This window comes from Ictidomys tridecemlineatus, chromosome 1 (genome assembly GCF_052094955.1).
Source record: "Ictidomys tridecemlineatus isolate mIctTri1 chromosome 1, mIctTri1.hap1, whole genome shotgun sequence".
In the NCBI taxonomy this organism is placed as follows: Eukaryota; Metazoa; Chordata; class Mammalia; order Rodentia; family Sciuridae; genus Ictidomys; species Ictidomys tridecemlineatus.
This window is the reverse complement of record NC_135477.1, coordinates 249,806,803-249,830,139: the sequence shown is the minus strand read 5'-3', so window position 1 is coordinate 249,830,139 and position 23,337 is coordinate 249,806,803. Positions and strand designations below refer to the sequence as shown.

The window sequence follows — 23,337 nt, the reverse complement described above, 5'->3', positions numbered from 1 at the left end:
ATAAACTATACAGGAAAATATGGACAAAACAAGACCTATGTTTAGTAGCTGGATGACAGCTTTTGTATTACTTGGAGCAGCAAAGCTTCTTTTGCTATTTGACTCCAAAGAAAAGGGAGGAAGGAGCATTCACATGTCAGCAAAAACAATAGTCCTTCCTAACATCACTGACCTATAGGGGAAACATAGAAAAGAGACTCAGCCCTACCTAGGCTGAAGCAAAAGCAAGAGACAGAACTTGGTTAATTGGGTATGTTTTCAATGGGATGTAGAGAATAAAAAATAAAAAGGTTATATTGAAGCTAAATCAGATTAAAAAAATATTTACTCTGGAAAGTGGTGGAATTTTTAATGGAGAAATTACCCTCTGCTTCATAGGATCTTTGATGTGCTTTCCTACTCGGAATTATGGGTTTTGCTATCTCCTCGGGAGAAAGAAGGAAGGAAGTGTTCCCATCTGATGCCCCGATTTTCTACGCCATTTTTGAGTCTACAGCTGTTGATGGAGACAGAACATCCATCCCCCAGGAATGACACGGCCAAACCTTACCACAAGCTGCAGCCCACCATTTTTCCATGGTTCCCTGTGGGATTCAGTCCCAGATACCTACCGACCCTATAGACTGGGATCCTGTTCCCTCCTGTACCCAGGGCTTTCCCACCAAAAATCCTTCCATTGCTGGAATATGCCTCTCTTTCCCCATTGCTCCTTTGCTGATTTGCAAATGTTTACTAACATCAGTCCCCCGCAGTGACACCTTCCCCAGATGCCCCACAGGGACAATTCATTACCTCTGACCTGCCACTTAGCTCACCAACATGTAGGATGCACTGCAGGATGTCCCCATACACCAAGGCTCCTCTGCTATCCATCTGGCACATAGAAGGTGCTCCATAAATTTCTTAGATTGGAAATGAATGATTCAAAACAGACAGGCGGAGTGCATTTTCTAAATTTTTATAATATTGGAAAGATTTGAAAATAATTATTTCCAACTCATTTCCTTATCATAAATGTTCTTGGCATTGAAAGTAGCTTGAGTTTGAATTATGACATTAACAGTTGAAAAGATAATAGTTTATATCATCATAAATCATATAGCATGTTATTAAAATTTTTAATTATTTTATAGCAATGAGCTCAATTTTCTAAGTGCATGTGCCCACACTTGAATTTTTATGCAATCTTTTCAGGAATGGCCCTTTTTTTTTGAGTGGAAATTCTGCTAGATTCTTCTTCCAGTGTTGATTTGAATTGTGTGCTGGTATGCATGTGTTTGTGTTATAGGAGGTAGGAGCCATGGAGACAGTGAGTGGGTATACAGGTTACAGACAGAAGGTAAACCCAAAGGGCAAAGTCCTTGGATGGAAGGAGGCTTCCATTCAGTTGTCCTTTCTATTAGGAGCTCTCATATCCAGAGGTCTCCACCTTAAACCCCATTCAATGCAGCAGAGAGGGATTCTCATCCTCTGCCCCTTCTTGTTTTCAAGTAAGTTGATGTGGATACAAAGGTGCACACTAATTCAAAGGCAGAATAGTAACATGCTGTAGCACTTGTGTCTAAAGTCTTAGTCCAGTGTTTTAATATTGTTTAATATTTATTTTATTCATTTATTTATATGTGGTGCTAAGAATTGAAGCCAGTGCCTCACATATGCGTGGCAAGTGCTCTATCACTGAGCCATAACCCCAACCTCTTAGACCTGCGTTTTTAAAACAATGCTCTATATTGTACTCTCAGTAGTAGCTAGAATTATTCTCCATTAGACGATGAGCTGTTATGACTTGCCTTAATGATTAAACCATCCGGGAAGCCACCAGGACTGTACTCATTTAACATCAGCTTAAAACAAGCGAGACCCTCACAGTTTGGCAACGGAATGCTCAACATGCTCACCCTCTGGATCTAGATGTGTCTCTAACTAATGTTGGATTTTCATTCTTTCATGACTTTGTGATTCATTCTTCACTTTTCTGCAAATTTTCATACCTTCTCCTCTCTGACAAAGATTTTCAACTGGAAAAATATGTTTTTAAGAAGTGGGAGAATTTGCTATGTGGGAATCACAATTCTACCTATTCTATTGTCAACATAAATAGAACATAAAGCATTAGGGTACATCACCTATATTTCATATATTTTAAAATCTAATTAATTGCTTCAAACAGCCAGCATGTTCAACTCATGTTTCTGAGGGAAGTATGCCCATCTGCCCTCTCATCTCTTGTCGCTACCCATTAAAATGTGACAATTACCTCCAATAGGAGATCCAAAGGTGGAAAAGTCCCAGGTACCACTAGTTAGTAACCTGTTCCTGGGGAGTCAATAGCTGCATTTATCTTTTCCTCTTTTTCATTTTAAAAAATACTGATTGAGTCATCTAGAGAAAGACTTCTCACAGCTGGCAAACATACTTTTTAGGACTTCATTAGACCAAGTAATAGGAATATATTTAAATGATTAGGAAGATACATACGGTTTTTCAAAAGGAAAAATCTAATTAAGACGGTGCTCAGATAATTCAAGACACTAATTAATGGAACTAACTGTGATGGGTCTATTAACGGTCTGTGCCAATGCGAGGCAGCATTATCTTTGAGTTAGTATTATTATAACACGTATATGGTGCAATGTTCTGGGGAGCTTTGAGAACTGGAATTAGCCAGCCTCGCCGTTTAATATGAACTGGAATAAAACCACATTATTTTGCTCCTATTTATTCTTTGAGATGCTCTCTGTGCCGTTCCTAGAACTTGCATTGCTGGCGACCAGTTGTTTTTCATCACATTGAAAAGCCACACTGAATCCTGCCAACAGCACGAGGCACAAGTAGCCCCAGCCCTGAGTGCCACAGCAGCGCCTGTTCTGTACCCTCGATGGGCACTTGGGAGTCTTCCCACAGCACTCTAAACCGCTTCCCCATTCGTACTGTGTCAGAAAAATTACACGTGCAGCAGGAAATTTGGTAAAAATATATTTAAAAGAAGCAAGAAAAAATAGTTTTGACTTAAGGATAACTTTCATCATTCTTTTAACCCAATAGAGTTAAATTATATGTATAATGATTTCAAGTACTAACTTATAAAATATGTGACAAATCAGAAAACAAAGAACAAGAAGACTCTCTTTTTTTTTCAGAAAAATGTATTTGCAATTCAAATGTTCATATAAAAAGCATAAATTTTAAAAAGTTCATAGATGAGTGTTTTTTTTTAGAAGTGCTATGGTTTCTCCATTCATTGCAATTACATTCCGAAATGTGCAGGGTGGTCCGCACTGCATCATCAAATGTGTTTGTCACACTGAAGTCACTCTCATCACAACCTCTCCCGAGCTGTTATCTTCTGACAAATCCTCCTGGGGCCTCATCCGGTTGAAGAGATGCAAGAGCACGTAGCCACACTGGAACCTTGGCGAGGTGAGCTGCGTTGGGTGGACCAAGTTTCTGCTCCGCAGAGCCGTCAGTGGCAACCATAAAGTCCTACTCGTGGAAGACTCTCCCCGGCTGCTCTCTTCAATGTCTGTGGCTTTGTCATAATTTAACACATCCCAGTGCAAATTCACAGCTCTCCAGCGTTTAAACACTCTGTAAACTGCAGCTCCTTCATGGACAATGAGACCTGAAATCCAAGGGGGGAAAATAAGACGTCCTGATCAAAAGTTGGGAAACTTACTTTGTATTAAAAAAAAAAAAAAAAAAGGATTCAAGAAATAGTCCATTCTGTGTTATTCATCCCCATCAAAATACAGTATTCTGACTATGCCAATATTATGACTCCTGACAAGCTACCACCCATATCATACAGAAAGAATCAATATTCGAAAAGTAACTGCCATGTAGAGTTAAGCAGCCATGGGTATGATTTACTTGCTCCATTGAGGCAAGAGAACACACCTTGGGCACTTAACATTTCTTTAGAAGAATCATTAAATTTGTTTATTGATTCAACATTGTGTCCATTGTGTGCCACGCAATATGTTAGGGGGCCTGGACCCAACTGACAAATTAGGAAAGAGACAGATATGAAGGTCACTACCATCTCCCCAGTGTCTAAAGCAATGCCTGACACACGGTAGAGACAGTATACCCTTTTTGTTATTTGTCCTTTCCTCAGCAATGCAACAAAAGTTTATTGAACAGCTAGTTGAGCTTTATGTATATTATCCTATTTAGTTCTCACACAACCTTGTGAAGGAAACACAAGCAAGGGAACCAAAGCCCAGGGGTGTGCGGGGAGGGGAGCCTTGCCCAAGCACACACAACCGGAAGTGCTGGAGCAGGGAGGCAAACACAGGCAGGCTGACTCCACAGCCCTGGGTCTTGGCCGCTGGGAAGTGAGACTGATGGCTACATGTTCCTGAGGCAGACTTTCAGGTCATAAGAGAATCTCAGGGACCACAAACCAGTGACCCATGAGTCCAATACTGCTCACTGTGTGTGGAACCATCCTACCGCCCTCTCCACACCCAGCACACAGCCTGACTTTTGCACATTTACTGTTCAGCATGTAGCCCCAAAAGTTGTCCAGCTTGTGACACCTCTTGATGAAAAGGAGTACCTGGAACAAATGTCCGTCCCTTCAGATAGAGAAGTGGGGAAGGTCTCTTCTCTTTGAGGAAACTGAAATTCCACTGAAAGTCAGTCGAGAGGTCAACTAAGAGTCTGTTTTTAGGGGGAGTGTGGCCTGTGAGAGGAGCACCATCCTCCACCTAATGAGCACTGCAACCTCCTAGCATTCAGAGCCCTGGGTACCTGCCCCAGAGAAACTTCCATAAACGTGAACAAGGAAGCATGTGAATAAGGTGCACACCTGTAATCCCAGGGGCTTGGGAGGCTGAGGCAGGAGGATCCAAGTTCAAAGCCAGCCTCAGCAACTTAGGGAGGTCCTAAGCAACTCAGCAAGACCCAGTTTCAAACTAAAATATAAAAAAGGGCTGGGGATGTGGCTCAGAGGTAAAGCATCCATGGGTTCAATCTCCAGTACCAAAAAAAAAAAAAAAAAAAAAAATTACTGCATGATTATCTGTATTTGAAGAAAACCATGGCAAGCAATTGCAGAACATGAATCCAATGAATGACAGCAATGACATAAAAGGTACAGAGTTGTACCCAGAAACATGGATGAGTCTCAAAACCATAATGAAAGTCATGATGAGAAAATGAAAGTTTCTGAAAGAAACGATTCTACATTTTTCTGGAGACACACACATACACACACACACACACACACACACACACACGGTGAATGTATAAATGTACACATGAGAAAAACAAGCACTAAATTCATGATAATGGGAAGGAAGAGAAAGAAACGAGATTGAGAGCCGGCTTCAAGGAAGGCTTTCAACTGTATCCCAAATGTTGCAATTTTTTAATAAAGTGATTGGATACAGATGTTGCAAGTATTATTCTGTATATTTTTGTGCCAGTAGGATTCAAAAATTACAATTATTTCAAAAATTACAAATAATTAGGAAAATTAATCTTAAGTGGATTGAGGAATTTGGGGAAACAAAGGAGGCTGTTGTATTATACATGAAGACTGGAGTAGCAGTAAGCATAGTACAGAGGGATGAAGGAATAACTCAGAGGAAAAATGGGTAGCAACTGTAATGGAGGAAAGAGAAAAACTCAGTCCCATATCTCCAAGGCTAGAGGAATGGCTAATTGATCTTCCCATATGTACAAGGGGTGTCTGAATTGTGTTTTTGTTCGAGAAAGCAAGTTTGGGTCAGCTAAAATAATGTCAGGGAGGTGATGGAGACAGCCACACCTTGAAATATCAGGATTTTACCTACCCAATCTCAGAATTCAAGTTTTACATTGCTCCTTTACCAGAAGATAACCTGATACATGTGACTTCAAAGCTTCCAAACATATTAACATAGGACTAAAAACTGTACCTGATCTAATAAGCAAAAATCCATTCAGCCCAATTATTGAACACTGCCAGGTACAGCAGATGTAAACTGCTGTCAATCATAACAATTTTGGAAAACTGTTTTGACCAAATTCTTTTTCCAAAGAAATAGTCAATGTTGACCTAATTGACCAGAAGTTTTCAGGAAACATGAGTTAGGACTACTAGATTTTAGTTGGTAATTTTATTATTAGCTTTCTAAACTCTCCATGGCCATAATTTAACCTTGCTGGATCTCTTTTTCCCTCTTGAAAGCAGTTGGAAATACCTAATTTTTACATTCAGCAGGAGAGTGTTAAGATAAATTGGAATTCATCAACTATAAAGCCCCCAGATTTCCTCTGAGATGGTACTATATAACTACAAGACACTATTATCAATTAAAAATCAATAGTGAATCTATGCAGCGAGGGATATTCATTCACACTAATCATGAGACATTTACAGACTGAGACAGGTTGATTGTGACTAAGTGCAGTGAGAAGCGGGGTAGGGGTGGCTTCACCAGTAGAAACTACTCTTTCTCAGGATCCTCTTCCTTTTTTATTGATTTCTTTTGAAAGGCCAGGAATCAGGTGGTTTACTAGAGTTTAAACTCACTTACTGGGACTATATTTATTCCTGGTATTTCATTTCTATATGCATAAATCCACCCAATGTGCAGACACAAGCCCCAGAGGTCTTTCTAGAACATTCTCAACACAATTTAACCAAGGAAAAAACACTTGAAGTTCTCCTGAGGACACACACAGTCCTCTTGAATTTCCAACTCCACGGGCAGCTTCTTAATCGCATTAAGTTATGAGTGATGTTTAGATTTCATTTTGCTCTCATGGGCACAGAGAATCACTCCTTGCCTTCTGCAAGCTTAGATTTCCCAGAAATATAATGAACTCCATCCACCCTCTACAGTGCATTTCACCCCTTTCTTCTTTGTGCTCTGGAGTTGTGGCAAATGCCTTTTGTACTAGCAGTTATGAGAGGACATGATTACGATAAATCTAGGGGTAAGGCTTCATTCAAGTCTATTTCCCATGTTGAAAATCCAGCCTTTAGTTTTTATTTTATTATTTTATTTTATTTATTCTAATCTATTCTATTTTATTTTTGACACTGGGTATTCAATCCCAGAGTGCCTAGAAAATCCAGCCTTTAAAAACCATACGAGTATGCTTTCTTACTGATAATCAAATGAATTTGTCACCTGGACATTTCAGATCATGTGAGAACAGGATTGGATTTGCTTTGTCATCTGAGTCACTAAGTCTGCAGGGAAAAGAAATGACAATTTCTGTAAAATGTAAAGGCAAAATACTTTAGGCACTAAGCTACACTAAATGGCACAGATGTCCACAAAGTGTGATTTATAGGAATTTGGGGTCTGGAGAGTCCTGGAGTGTTTCTGTATCGCAAGAGGGGAGAGATTGGGGTTTAACTGAAACATATCCTGTCTGGTGTGCAAAGGAACATTTTTGTTAGGGAATAATCTTGAAAAACAAAGCAGGCCTAAATAGTTTCTGGTTTTAATAAAATTTTAAAAAGGTATAAGTGATTCCTAGTGGAGTTGGGAAGGGGAACATAGGAGGATTAGACAAACTCTAAATAGGGCAAAGAGTGGGAGGGGAAGGGAGGGGGCAGGAGGGTAAAAAAGATGGTGTGATGAGATGGACATCATTCCCTAGTACATTTATGAAGACATGAGTGGGGCGTGAATATACTTTGTATACGATCAGAGATATGAAAAATTGTGCTCTATATGTGTAATGTGGATTGTAATGCATTCCCACTGAAATATATAACAAATTTTTAAAAAAGATACAAGTGAAACATATTCAAAATTTTAAATGGTGTGTTTGTTTTGAAATTCTATCAATAGGTAAGAATTAATTACCCAAAGAAATGAGGGGAAGATCAAGGTACATAAGGTCACCTGCTCACACACCTGTAGGTATACACACACACACACACACACACACACACACACACACACACACACATGCACACACACACAGGCACACATACATACAAACACACACACACACACACACACACACACACACACACACACACCTACCTGATTTGTCTGTCTACTTCAACATCTGAACAAAGGTTGAAAAATTTATGGTCAAATAAGTTTTATCTTATATTAACAATCAAACCTCAAACATTGCCATTCCTTGTGTCACCTAGTCTCAGCCTTGGTTGGGGTAGCTGTAATTATTTTTCAAAAATTATAAACAAAATTTTTATCAGGGGTAAATTTGTTCCAAGAACTGTCCTAAGAGTTTTACATGCTTGATTTTCATTTAACCTAGACAGCAACTCTACAAATAGATGCTGTAACTATCAATTTGAGGAAACTGAGACTTAAAGAAATTTAACCATTTTTACATCACAAAGGTGCTAAAATCAGATTCAAATTCGTCTCAGTATAAACCCTGAGTACCTCAGTCTTATCCATAGTAAACTTCCAGTGTATGGCGGTCTCTTCTAGTTGTAGACTGACCAACTAAGAGATCAATGTGGACTAACTATCTCAGTGTCCCCCTGTATTCCCATGATGAAACCTTAATCCCCAAAGTGACAGTATTTGGAGGTGGCCTTTGGGAAGTGAGCAGAGTTACGTGAGGTCATGAGGTGGGGTCATTATGGTGAGATAAATGCCCTTATAAAAAGAAGAGGAGACATAAAAGAGGCCTCTCCCCCTCCCTTTCTGTGTGTGCACACACCAAGGCAACATGAAGGCACAATGAGAAGAGGGGAGCTGACAGGAGGCAAAGACAAAGGCCCTCATGGGACACCAACTGTGCCAACACCCTGTATTTCCCAGCTCCCAGAACCACAAGAAAGAGAAATTGTTGCTTAAGCCACTCAGACTATAGATTTTGTTAAAGCCACCTACACTGACCATAAGAGACCTTATAGATAAACCTCCCCCCACCATTCTCAAAGTAGATTAAGTCCTGGAGGCTTCAGTTTGAGCCAAATTATACAATTAGTGCCATCTTCAATATCCTTGTGTGTCATTGACACTGTTAGATGCAGAAGACAACAATGAAACAGCCCCCCCCCCCACTCCGCAGGAGAGAATGGGTGGGGCGCTGTACCTGAAGGCAGCAATGCAATGATGCCTGCCCCGAGCTCTGTCTGTCTGCTGGGTGCTGGGTGAGTTATCCCCACCCTCAGCTTTCCCAGGAAATGCAGGCCCTCAGGAAAAGGCAGAGGAACCACAAAGGAACCCAGGTAAAGCCCTGGGCACGGCTCAGTGCTTCGGAAGGCTAAAGAACTCACGCCCGCTCACAGCAGGTGTCTGGCGGAAAAGGCTCTTGGTTATAAAACTGTCCAAGATTTCCGGCTTAATTTTACCTTTTCTCCTTTGCCAGCATTCTTATCTCTCTGTCCTATTCGAAGCCTGTAAATAAACCTTGTGTCCTCCTGGGAAGTGAGTGTGACCAGACCCATGCTGGAGGCTTGGGTCCTGTTCGATCCTGAGTTCTAGAACAGTTCAGGGCCTCTCTCAGCAACAGGCCTTACTTTTTTTTTTTTTTTTTTAAAAATATTTTTAATACAGAGTTAGTTGAATCCAAAATATGGAACCCACAGTTAGGGAGGGCCAACTGTATAGCATAAAAACAATCTATCCCATATTTTGTAAATACAGTACGGCAGGTCCGACTTTTAACTCCTAAATTTCTGTTCTTTGGTGAAGGCCGTAGAATGGTGGCTTCAAAGGATTAAACAAACAGGACTGTGGTCCATGGTACCCTCTGCTGGAATTTTTGCCACGATGTAATAAAACACATTAGCTCTACTAACACTATTTCCCAACATGTCACAAGTTTAAATATCTTGTTAATATGAATCTTGGAGAAGTAACCAGAAATAATAGTTATTTCTATATATACAGAATGTTTATTTTTTTTTTCCTGATGGACTGAATCTGTACATCAATATACAAGAACACCCAAGAAAAAATTTAGATGAAGATAGACAGGTAATATATATGTCATCACAAAAGTCACCAGGTTCACAAAACAAAGTTTTCATGAATTTCTATGCCTCTGGGAAGCACAATGTGCTAAAAATATATGGGGATTTTAATGAATACTATGTCCAATGTATCCATTGGACATAGTATCCATTAATAATGTGAAGAAATAGTCCATATAAAATGCACTTTCAAGAAGTGTTGATTTTTCTATTGGTAATTTTAAATGATAAGACCTTGATTCCTCTCAGAATTGTCTAGAACAAAGTAAAAGTCACAGGACCAGGTTGAGAATCGAATGCCGATCATGAAACCTAACAGCTCAGGGGCTCAAACAGATTTATCATTATCACTGGCAGAACAATCATGTGTGTGAGAAACCTGGTAAGGACAAGGAATCATTCGGAAGCTTCCCACAACACACACACACACACACACACACACACACACACCACTCTGATGCTAGAGATTGGCTAATATCCAAATACTGATGGTGCCAGCCATCCCACCCCCTAAGGCAGATAGCAGCACACGTGAAGGGAAGCCTGGTCACAATAAGTGAAGGCCCTGAGAGTCACAGAGATTCTCTTGAGAGTGTACAAAAGGAACTTGGTGTCCTTTCTGTGAACTGCCTCTCTGCTCCACGAGGCCCGCAGTCACCAGGCTGGATAGGCAGGGCATGTTTGCACTGGATCTGCAGCACTGATGTCATGCTGCTGGATTCAGAATGAGACTGCAGGGCCCACTTGCATATGGAGCGTAGTCTTTTGCTCAGTAATTGATGATGAACAAGCTGGTGACACAGGTTGAATTGGCTCTGTCCTGCAGTCCCTATTTCAGCAAATGACCCTAATCCAAGTCAGCTGGATCAGAAAGCTGTCTCTTGCACTAAATTCTGCCCATTCTGTCTTCTTAACAAACCTGAGCTGAAACATAAAACAGAGAAGATCCTGGAACTTCCATTCGGACATTCGTAGGATGAGCATGCGTCAAGATCCAGATTCTCGCACATGTTCTTCTCTGATACAAATAAAACCAATCATCTGCTCCTTCTACCATCTACCACTGTGCACAGGATGCACCGTCCCTGTTTTACTTGACACCTATACTGAAACAGTTTATATGCCCAGGATCCCTAACCAGCAGTGTGCTCCCTACAGTGGAAGCCTCACCCTTCTTGCCTGTGGATATCAATTCCCACTTCAGGGCCTGGTACATGCCAAGAACTCAATCTCTCCTAAATGAGAGGGAGAGATAAAGGAGAGGGTACCCATCCCAGGAATCTAAGGGATGACAAGGATTGACTTAATCTAGCTGCACTAGTGCCACTGAAACAGAACAATGTGTCAAGTGTTGCTCTTTGAAACATTAAACTAATATTTTATGACACAAAAGACAGACTGAGACATGCATTTCAAAACTAGATTTGGAAAGGGTTTAGGAGTCAGTGCCTATATTTCATGAAACATGGGTTTTAGCCTCAAGGGAAAAAAATACACACACACACACACACACACACACACACACACACACACACACGGAATGGCAGAAAGAAACGAGTTAAAATTTCTTTATAAACAAAAGAATTGAAAATTCTTTATAAACGTTTGTGTTCTTCCCCAGCAAACTGTAGTCCTCTCCCCCACTGTCTTTTTGGCTTGCATCAAGCAATTAGGAACCCAAATACTTATAAAATGACTATGCCCTGGCCTAAGAGGCAGCTGTGGATTCTTCTCTGCTATTTCCAGGCAAAACAGAGAGAAGAAGCTGTCCATTTATTTCACTATTTGTTTTCTAAGGGCCAATCCATTAATCAATTATTTTATTATTATTTTTTATTTCTTGGTAGATAGATTGGAAGTTATCATGAGTTTCAACTGCTAACCCTTGGAGCATAAATACACCATCGGCACATTCATATAATATTCCACAAAAGCTGCAAGCTCCACCATGGGTTATAAAATATATGGTATGGTGAAATTTTTAAAAGGGATTCAAATAATTCACTGGAAAAGAGAATCACTAAATCATCTAAGTTTCCAGCCCAATAATGCCTGCAAAAAAATGGTCTATGGTTGTGATTTTTTTCCATAAAAGAAATAAAGGAATGAGACCAATACTTTTATAGATTATAATATAGATCTCTTGCTCCTGTAACAGGAAGCACAGACTAGTATTAGTTTAATTTCAGTTGCAGGAATTATCATTGTGCCTCTCAGTTCAGGGACAGATAAAATATCTTGTGACAAAGGGGAAGCATCATAGATCACAAGGGTCGGAAGACCAAGAAGAGGCTGGCAGATATGGTCACGGAATTTAAAATAAAAATTAAAAAAAAAATTGGGTATGACGTAATCCAACTTTTTCACTTGGGAGAATGAGGACTCTGGGACCCAGAGGTGGGATGTTGTGTGACTGGCTCAAGGGTCCATAGTTAGTTTCTGAACCCAGGAACTGAACTAGACCCTGGACGCCTGGTCCATTCGGCTAGTTCTGCAGGAACTCTGGTCTCAGGAGCCATTTCTGGCCAAAGCTAAACATCACTAGAGTCTCTTCAGCCCACAAAATCATCAGCCGTCAGAGGAATCAATAGACAAAATTTCCTTTTGGTAACACCAAAGACTAAAATGGGTGAATTTTTCTCCAATCTCTTAAAGCATACACAGTGTCATAGGAGACAGGGGATGACAAAAACCTGCACAACTCATAAAAATAAATAACTCTGCAAGTTCTGATTTTGTGAAAACATTTTTTTTGGTAAGAAAGCAATGTTGATATCTATCTTCTGTGTTAATTAAAGCTTTTAGGACTTGAAATCATTTTGGTAGATTTCCATTTGTTTCCCACATTCTAGTCCATGAACTAAACCCCGTTTTTAGAGATTATGTGGACTTTTCCTAATAGGAAGTGGAAGAAAATACAAATAATTTTGCATTTCTTCTGCAATGGACAAACTTTCTACTACAAATTCACCACGTACCTGCATGCTGGTCACTTTGAGAACAATATTTTTAAAAATTTACGTTAAAACATCTAATTAAAATTTATTTATCTTTGTGGCTTCGAATATGGTATTTTTAATTGTTGGCTATGAATTTTTTGTCCTTCTCTAAGACTGTAAAGTCAATGTGTAAAAATTCTAAACAGAAGCTATCATCTAAGCATAATTAAAATTTATAACTCTTCACTTTCATTTCATGATGCCAGCAAGAGATTTTCAATTGAAAATATTAATGGAAATTTTAACCTGAATGTAAAAATGCTCAGTTTCTTTAATATTCTGTTCATGACCGGGTGAGAAGATTCAAGGTTGAAATGTGATTCTCTACATAGATAATTCTCATTAAGAAATAGTTTCACTCAGAACAATGGAAAAAGAAATAGATTTTGTTAGAGTATATTTCATACATGCCTTCCTTCTTTTTACTAATGTTTCCAAATGCCATTGGCTTCAACTATTTTGAATAAATCAATAAAGACTTCACAAAATAACTATATTACTTTGGGATTTTAGGGACAAATTTCTCCTTTTCTGATCTTAAATTAGCTCCTGCATTCTTAGAAAAGGTATCTGTTCTCTCTGTCACGTCTTTCTGTTTAAGACAGGAATTTGAATAGCTTTACTTTACTGCATAGACCACAGCATTTTGCATATTAGTCATTCAAGGTTGGTTTCTAAGGAGAATTTTTTTTTAGCCAAATAATAAATACAATTAACTGAGTCGTGTAAATATTTGTGCTTGTTGTACACTCTCTGGAGTAACAGGATTCCAATCTTGGGCCCTGCTTCCAGACTGTGTAACCCTGGGGAAATTACTCCCTCTTGCACTTCAGGTTTCCTATTTCCAAGATGAAATGATAACAGGAGCCATGCAGTATGAGGTCCTTATGAGGATTAAGTGAGAAAGATGAGGTGAAGAGCTTAGACTGATGCACAGATCATAGTAGCTCTGATCTTAGATAACCCTGGAGGCACGGTTTTTACAACCTTTTGCCGACTCATTTGGAAGCAGTTGAAAACCTACAGGGTCTTGGTTTCTGTGCTCACTTCTGTGGTTCCTGATGACCTATGGGTTTGTCTCCCTCTCCCTGTCAGCACCCACAGTGCACATCATTATTTAGAAGAATGTTCGTGTTTACATTCCCTTCAGTGAGAAAGTTCTCTGTTGTCACGTGGTACAAAGCCAGGAAACCCCCAGAGAAGAGTTCAGCTGTGAAAGACAATGCCAGGTTTGGGGGTTCGGGAAGCTGCCTCTCCCATGGTCCTGCATGGGTGCAGATGGCGTTTCTTGCAATGGTTTGGCTCCACTGCTGCACAATCTGCTTTCTGCTCTTTCTTCTCATGTTGATTCAGCCTCTTTAGGGACCTTGCTTTAGCTTAGAGTACTCAGGGATACCCTAGGTGGCTGTCCTTGTTCTCAAGCCTCACATAGCCAGCATTCCCACAATCACTCTCCTGGAAAGCTGTGTTGTCACACAGTAGAGCCACACAGAGAGCACACATGGGCACATTCATGCACAGAGCAGCTCCACAGAAAGTGAGCTCTCCTGACCCTCAGTTACTGCCATAACCACCCATCATTTGTCCTGTGGCTCCTAGACCAGAAAGGCTAATGTCCACGTGTCCACGTGGATGCAGGGTCCACAGCCTGACGTGCATGTTCCTGCTCCACCCCAGCTGGGCCTTGTCCTTCCAGAAACCAATGAAACTCCAAGTTCTGAAACGCGCCCATCCCATTGCTGGTGACTGTGCAGAATGGGGTCCTCCTGCTGCAGCCTCCGGAGGGCCCTCAGCCATGCTCACAGCTCTTCATCCCCTTGGCTTCTCCTGTGTCCACAGCACCCCCAGTGGCCGATTATCACATTTCTTCTCTCAAACTTTTCTCCCCACATTGTGCCTTTTCTGAGCAGCTGACCAATCTTCCTGACTGAGAAACAGGGACCATCTCAGCAACAGCCCTCTCCAGCTGTGCCCACTCCTTCCCTCAGAGGCATGGGCTCTCTCCTGGGCAAGGCAAACCTGCCCTCTGGGTGCTGGGCTCCAGGCCTCTGCATTCTCTGTGACACGAAGCTACCCCTTCGTTCCCCTGTATCGTCAGTCTTCCTTCTGGTCTCCTGGGTCTTCGTTCTCGCTGTTTGTTCTTGCCTAACTCTACCATTAAAACCAACGAGCCCTCCTCAATCCCCCCACAGCCTCTGCCCTCATTTCCCTGGGTCCTTTATCAGCCAAGCTTGGTCAACGTCCTCTGCCCTTCCCAGCCATCCTCAACCTACTGCACCCTCGCCTCTATCTATCCATCCCAAATGGCAAAACATGGACAAATATTGGCTTCATTTCACTTGCCCTGGACGTGGTGTCTGGCACTGTGGGCCACCTGCTCCTCCTCCCAGAAGTCCCCCCTCGAGGTGGCATGCTTCCTTTCTCTGGCCTTGTTCTTCAGCCTGCCCATCCTGTCTCACTGTGCTGCATGTCTCGCCCTACAGTCGCTGCCTTCACCTACCAGATGGGAAACCTCTTCAAGCTTTGTTGTTTGCAAAGGTCTTTTTACAACATCAAGCTCATCACCCCGCACACAGTCTTTTGGGGGCTCCTGAGCTTTCAGTGTGGTCTCACTCCCAAGCTCCACCCACGGGGTCCTTCTTCATGACCAGGCCTTACTTCCTCAGGGCTACTCCCCCAACAAGCATCTTGTGCTCTTTCCACATTAAATCTCACATGAATCTTTTAAAATGACAAAATGATATCGTGCATGCCTTGTTAGGTCCAGGCAGGTGCCTCTCTCTGGGACCCTTGCTAATTCCTGCTCTTTAAATTTTGATCAAATTCCTCACCAATCTAGGAACGAAACCATATTACCCAGCAATTCCACTCCTTGGTATTTATCCAAAATAACTAAAATCAGCATACTACAGTGATATAGTCACTGTTTATAGAATGTTTATAGCAGCACAATTTACAACAGTCAAGTTTTGGAACAAGCCCAGGTGCCAATCAACAGAGGAAAGGATAAAGAAAATGTGATACACACACACATACACACACACACACACACACACACACACACACACTGGGGTTTTACTCAACCATAAGGAAGAATAAAATATGGAATTTTCTGTAAATAGAAGGAACTCGAGAATGTCATTAAGGAATAAGCCAGACTCAGAAAGTCAGAGGTCAAAATTTTCTCTCGTATACAGAAGCTAGAGCAAAATAAGAAATAAAAGGGCAGAGGGTCCCACGAAAACAGAAATGGAGTTGATGGAGTAGAGGAAGGAGATTGATGGGGAGGTAGGAGGGACGGGGAAAAGAAGAAACCACAGAATGAAATTGACCAAATTATGCTATGCCCATGGATGAATATACCACAGCGAATTCCACTTTCATGTATATTCATAAGGCACCAACGTTTAAAAAATGCATAAATAGGAGGACGATCTGTAGAGTAGAGGAGGGGAACAGGAGACAAAGAAGACTAGAAACTGAAATGAAGCAAATTATACTCCGTGCATGTGTAAGTGTGTAAAAAGGAACCCAAATACTGTGTATGAGTATAATGAACTAATAAAAACATTTTTGACAAATTTTAGCTCAAGATTTTCTTTCCTCCCCAGAGACTTTGCTGACTCTAAGCATGATGAACCTTCCCCCATCAGTTCTCACGTCTATTTTTCTCCCGGCACGTTTCAGTTTGTGTATGAATCACTTTGTCTCCTCAGTATCTCCCTGCAGCAAGTGGAAAGCAGGTAGCGCGCTATAATCCAGTTTTCAGCAAACAGTGAAGCACCAGCGAGTGCATATTTTAGCTGTGCAAACCTTCAGGGCCTCTCGCAACTTCTCATACAGAGAACAATAATGACTTGGTATGGCCGCGTCCTGGCACCACTGTGTGGGCACTGAAGTTTAAAAGTGATGTAATTTGCCTAAATCATGGGCTCTACAAAAACAGGCAGTGGGCTGGCTCTGGGTCTTGGGCTTCTGTGTACCAGCCTTTGTTCTGTTTATATCTCTACATTGATTAGCACACAGGATGCACACCATGAAGGTTGGCTCAATAGGTGACTGACACCTACCTCCTTGGTTAGAGGGCCCCGAACTGAAAGACACAGCCGATGTGTACTGATTCCCTACAGAGGAAATGGAAGTCAACCACACCAACATACTATTCTGTTGCGGTTCTGCTAATTATGGTAATGTTTCTTCAAGAGAACTTGAATTTTTCAAGGTCACACAAGGGGAAGGCTGAATTAGGGTTTTGTTTGTTTTGTTTTGTTTTCTCCTGGGAGTACTAAAGGGTTAATTAGCTTTAAGAGCCCATTCTAAGCACTGAAGGGCAAGTAGCAAAGAAAAAAGTTCCCCTCTATTTTATTTCCTGGGGTTTTAAAAGCAGCAATATCCATGATAATAATCTTTAGACAAATTAGTGAACATCAGTATGATTAAGGCATAAAAAAAAACAACCCTATAACTTGTACCTCCAGAGGAAAAAAGACAATGACCTACTCCTCACAGCAAATAAAGGATAAAAATTTGTTTTTCCTCAAACACTTTTGTATTGCACAGGGCTACTCTGCCTTTGTCCTGAAGGTCCCGACTAGAATATGCTCAAAGTGCAAAGCATCACAAACGGGAGCTGGCCAGGATGAACTCCAGATAGGGCTGAAGGCTGACTAAATACCTCAGACTCTCTAAAGAAGCTGTGGCATTTCCTGGGGTGTGAAGCATGCTAACATATTCAGAAACCAAGGATAATGCGCTGTCCCTATGAAGGAATTCACTCTAAGAAATAATTCCAAATGAGCCAGCGGCACATGCAAACCCATAACAGCCTCGACTGCGTATGTGACAGATTCCGCCAGTACAGCCAACCTCACAGCCCTCCACCTGGGGTGGAGTTGGAAGGCAAACCCGGAAAGGCTCTGGGAAAGAGCAGAAGAATGCTTCTGTTCTCCTACAGACGCAGCTGGGTGAAGGTCTCCCAAGTAGCCAAATTGTGGCGCTGAGGGATATAGGTCCCCGATCAAATTATAGCTCAGGAAATGAAAGCATTTCCTGGAGCAGAAGTGGCTGACATGCTTCTGATGTCTAGAGGGGAAAATTACAGTGATGTGGAGATTCAAAAAGGAAATACTGGGCTAATGACCTTTCCTGGTTATTATGCTAAACAGTGTTTTAGGTTGAGCTTCTTTTTTTCACAGGCCTTGTGATTCATGCAGACTTATCTACATCAGTTCTTTTTTTAAAAAAAAACTCAGAATGAGACAAATACAGCAACAGTATTTCCTACCACCTGCACCACACCCTTGAGCAGCCTTCTGAGCTGACCTTCTGACCTTGAGAACTGCAGATTCTGAGTGATCCTAGTTGCTCAGATTCCATGCTTGGCTGTGGTGGTGGTGATTCGAGTGGGGAACGGGTGATGAAGGGTTGAATCTGGCCAATGAACCACATTAATTTGTGCAATTAATATGTGTTAATAGAAAATTAAGATTTCTTTGAAATTAAAAAAAAAATACATGTACATGAAGTCTTTTTGATGGAAATTGCTGGCAATTTTTAATGGGGCAGACCTGTCCAGCTTTGGTGGCCCTGACAATGCAAAATGTGTAAGGCGATGCAGGCTGGCATCGATGGGATGGTACCAACTCCTCACAAAGGACCTGTGGACTGTGTCCAACCACATGGCCTCTGGTGGTCCTGCCTCTCTTCTCAGGGAAGACCAGGAAGGAGCTCACTCTATTCAGTCATCCCCAACCCGCTCTGTGCAGAAATGCTGACTGTTCTCTTGGTAATTTTACATATTTCACTTGGAACTACTTGATAAATTTTACAATTTATCCATAAATATCTTACAGCTTAAAAAAAAATTCTACCCATCGACAATGACCCAAGGGCCACACATTTGACAAACCTCACCAGCAGCTGCTTCAAGCACTATGAACATGTATTAGTGAACCTGAAGCTCTCCTGTGGTTAAAAAAAAAAAAAAAATACTTGTTTTTGCTCTAAATTATGTGATATCTCAACTTTTAATGATAACTTTTTTCTAACTCTTCTCAGTAGACACAGTTTTCATCTAAAATGTTCTAAGAAATATTGTCAACTTCTGAATCATGCTGAGAGGTGCCAGAAATCATGAACATTTCTTCTTTAGAAAGTTATAGTTTAAAAGTCATTTGCATTTTGCTTGAAATGTACTAGAATTTTATTTTTCCATAGCAGTAGAATTAGTTTCTTAATTTTGCTTTGCTTATGCTGCCTGGTTTACCTTCATTTCAAGCAAGGAAGATGATCTACGGCACTGTTTTAGGAGAAAATTCTCCCGTCATTAATTAGACAGTGACCATTCCTGCTGCTGGAACATATCTATGGTTTGATTATCCTGATATTTTTTTTTGTCAAAATTCATCATTTTTATCTGTATAATTATCACAGTTAGGAAGTGTATTTGTAGGTTTCATGTCAATAAAATGTTAAATCTTATATTACTTTTAACTTCTCTACCTGAAAAAATTGGTAGAGTAAAGCAATATCCAAAGATAGAAATATCCTGGCTTTTTAAAATGTAAAGATATGTCTGATATCATCAATCAGAGGTTGTTGGAATGTGTTGTATGTATTATTCTGATGTCTATAATGGAATGTGAATGTATTACCAACAAGTTACTCTAGTTTTTTTTTGTGTGTGTGTGTGCCCAAGTAGCTTTAGCTAGATAAATGATCAACTATTGAAAAATGTGTTTTCAAAAAGACTACATGAGTCTAAATAACTATTTCAAATGAAAATATGGGAAAACAAAAGTTTATGTTGGGGAATGTAAAGCCCCTGCAAAAGGAACATATTTTTTTTTAGTATTAAATATAACTGGTACAGTGAGAAGAAAACATTTTGACCTGAGTCTTATTCTATTATATCTCAGATTATTTTCTAGAATTCCCTAATCTCTGTTGCTCTCAAAAACAAGACAGCATAAAAATCATATTATACTTATTTCATTATTTCAAAAGAGCTCTGATATTTTTTGTTCCTGGTGGCATATCACAGTGTGTGTATGTGTGCGCACACACACATTCTGGATGCTCGTGCTTTGAGAAATAAAGTAGTATGGAGAACAAAATATTTTAGTATTTTAGTCAGTATTTTAGTCACAGAGCCAAGTGACAGAGGGTGGCCATGTTTTCTTAAGGCAATTTCTGGGAGCACGTTCTCTGTCAAAAAGAAACAGAATGAAAGTAAAATCTCCTCCGTGTTAAGATATAATAGAAGACACTGACTCCGGGGTGCCTCAATGAGCTGGAGAACACAGGAATTTGGAGAGGCAGTGAGCTCTAATCTTGAGCATTCCTGCTGGATTCTGTCTTCAAAAAGAACTAGTGACTGTGTTTACAGAGCAGGCCTGGTCCACCTCTGCATGTCACATCCTTGGTATCCCAAAAGACACCAGGACCACATGCCCGGTAGCATGACCAGTGTGGCTATTCTTATTTTCTTAAATAAAAATTGTCACCACCAACTTAGTTAGAGAACCTGTTTTAAGAAAACCACTCTCGAGGTGTTTATTTCAAATATAGCTGAAACCACCAATTTTCAATGTCAAAAAGAGATGATATCCACGGTGGGCAAAGTGTGGAAAACAGAAACTCCAATATATTTGGAGGAAATACAAATTGTAAAGTGTTTTTAGAGGGAGATTTAAAAGGACTTTTCAGAATTCAACATGTGCTTTTTACTTAACTCCGATTTTTCCACTAATCAGAATCTTTCCTACAGATATACTAATGTAAAAGAGGTGTCCATTCAGGACTGTCCCTAAGGGACAAAAAATGGGTAACAACCTAAATATCCATCGGTAGATGAAAGATTTAATGAATCATGTTTTAACAGAAAAAGAGCTCATGTTGTTGAATGGAAAAGACTGATTGCACAACAAATTGTATAGTATGGTCCCATTTACATGAAAAATAAAATACCTAAGTATCTGTGTGCCTATACATGTATAAGCTGAACAACAACAACAACAAAAATCCCAAGGGTATATATTAAAGTGTCGACGGGAGATTTCTACAAGGGAAGCGGCATAACAAAAAGGATTGTATTAGTGAAGGTCTTGCAACTTCAAAGATTTCATAATTACAAGCTAAAATTTATGTGGGATGTGGGTGAGTGGATAAAGGTGTGTTATGTGGACAGTTAAGAAAATTTTAGAAGAACAAAATCAGTGCATGTTTTAAACAATTCCTTCACACAGTATTCCAGGGAAGACCAAAACCTCTTCCAGACATGAATTTGCCACTCACTTATTATGGTTAATAGATTAGGTTCATGATCTGCACCCTCTATTTGGGCATCCCCACCAGTGTAACGGGTTTTAGTTTGTTGCCTGGCCCGGGCTACATGACACTAACATGTCATGGTAACCACTCTCAGTGTCTGGATGCAAACTCACCAAATGACTCTCTGTCCCCTGGGTCATCTCCTAGACCCTCCAGCTCTAGTCATTAATAAATGAGTTCAACTTGTGGCACAGGCTTCCTCTGAGTCACATGACCAGTGGAAGTGACAGCCTCCTACATTTTCAATGTTCAAAAAGCGTGGTGTGAAGAAGCAAATCCCCTGCCCAGGGTACTGTGCAAACCTCTGGGGGGCCAACATGACCCTACAGTGGTTCTCACTCCTCTCTGAGTTAGCACCACTGGCTACAACATCTCAGAGATTTAAATCCTGTATATTAGTTTTCTGTGAACAATCACAGTCTGAGTGTCATCTACTCAAATATTTAAAAGAGCTTCCTAAATATAGTCTAAAACTACATCTCTTTCCACTTGACTTTCCTTAAATCAGATACGAACTGTAAAATAAATGTGGGTTGAAAATCAATTCACATTTAACCCACAGAAGTCTTCTGGAAAAAGTTCAGTAACAGAAAAGTCATCTGCCAAGCATGTTCTCCCTTTAAGACTCTCTGTCTGCCTCTAAGCAACTTTCCTCTCCCTCTGACAGTCTTTGCATTTGCTCTCATTGTCATCTCCCCTGGAACAGAGAGGTCTTTTCCACTTGAGAACTACAGATCATGCATGCAGACAAGGTGAAGATATTCATCAGATCCTTACACGTTTGCCATTCCATCATCCAATACATCAGCCACTAGTAACACATGGCTATTTAAATTACAAACTAATTTAAAATGTAGTTTAACACTCTCCCTAGCCACATTTAAAGTACCCAACACCCAAATTATCTAGTGTCGACAGTATCAGACAGCACAGATGCAAAACATTTTTGTCATTGCGAAAATTCTATTGATCAGACTTGATCTTGAAACACTAATAGCAAGGAAAAAAAATCTTGGGAAAGAAGAAAAGACATTAATGAATTAATGAATGAAATCAACAAACAAATTCACTATATCTGGAAATAAGTAAGCCAAATTCTCCAAGTAAATGAATGTTCTACAAATCTTGAAATTTCATTTAACAATTCAATTTCTTGCTATCTGTTATATACACTGGCTGGATTATAACATTTTTGGATGCTAAAATAATCATCTTTGGATTTTCTGAACACTCAAAGTTGTCAATCTGTTCCTTCTCATTTAGGTATAATCAAGTCTGAAAAGGTTGTAGGACTGTTTCTGGCTGTACTGAAGTCCTCTGAATGAAGAGCTAATCTCACATCCTCCAGCGGTGAGAAGGAGACCACCTCTTCACCTGTGGGGTTTCTATTCAGCTGTCACCCAGCTTGGCAGTCACTTCCCCAGAAAATCTGCTGAAACCTTCCCCTCCACACAACAATCCGGCATTAATCTCTCCCTGGATTATCCAGCTACCATTTTCCTGTGCCTACTTCCATAGCGACACAGCCCAGTGATCCTTACTTTCACACCTGTCCTCCCTGTCAAGCTAAATAACAAACAGAAAGAGATTCCCCCAAGATTAAGTTCATCTGGGGTGGCATTGCAATGGGAGCGTACGACGTGTCACAACAAACTGAAGGCACTCAAGGGGCAGAAGCACTGGGAAGTCTTCAAAGGCAAAACGAGGAGCAATGCACCAAGTATTCTGAAACACTAATCCTTGGCCACGAGGATTAAAATCAAGGATCCTTAAGGATCAATAACACAGGTGATGCCAGACTGAGATTAAACAGGCGACTCATGGGCAGATGTCTCGGAGGAAGTATTCTCTGTGAGGTGGCAGTGGTCTTTCTGCAAGGTGTGGTCCTCACAGGGTTTCTTGTGGCACTTCTTGTTATCAGTCATAAGCATGGGACTCCAACTCTACAACTTCCCAATATTATTATTTTTTGTTGTTGCACTTTGACAAAATGCCTCCGTTTTGATCCGTTTTGATCTTTAGAACTCTCCCAGTCCTAGGAGGCCAGGAGCTCCCTGGGGACAGGAGAGGGGCTGACTCATTTGCAATCCCAGC

At 40.6% G+C, this 23,337-nt stretch overlaps 1 protein-coding gene across 1 annotated transcript in view; it reads right to left on the bottom strand.

Moving 5' to 3' along the window:
- Nucleotides 1–1,022: 1,022 nt before the first annotated feature.
- The window catches only part of Marchf11 (membrane associated ring-CH-type finger 11), a 114,177-nt gene continuing 91,862 nt past the window's right edge, over nt 1,023–23,337 (bottom strand). Inside the window, exon 4 of the mRNA XM_005336748.5 lies at nt 1,023–3,622. Within this exon, the coding sequence (XP_005336805.4) occupies nt 3,300–3,622 (323 nt within the window). The 3' untranslated portion in view covers nt 1,023–3,299. The remainder of the gene's footprint in view (nt 3,623–23,337) is intronic.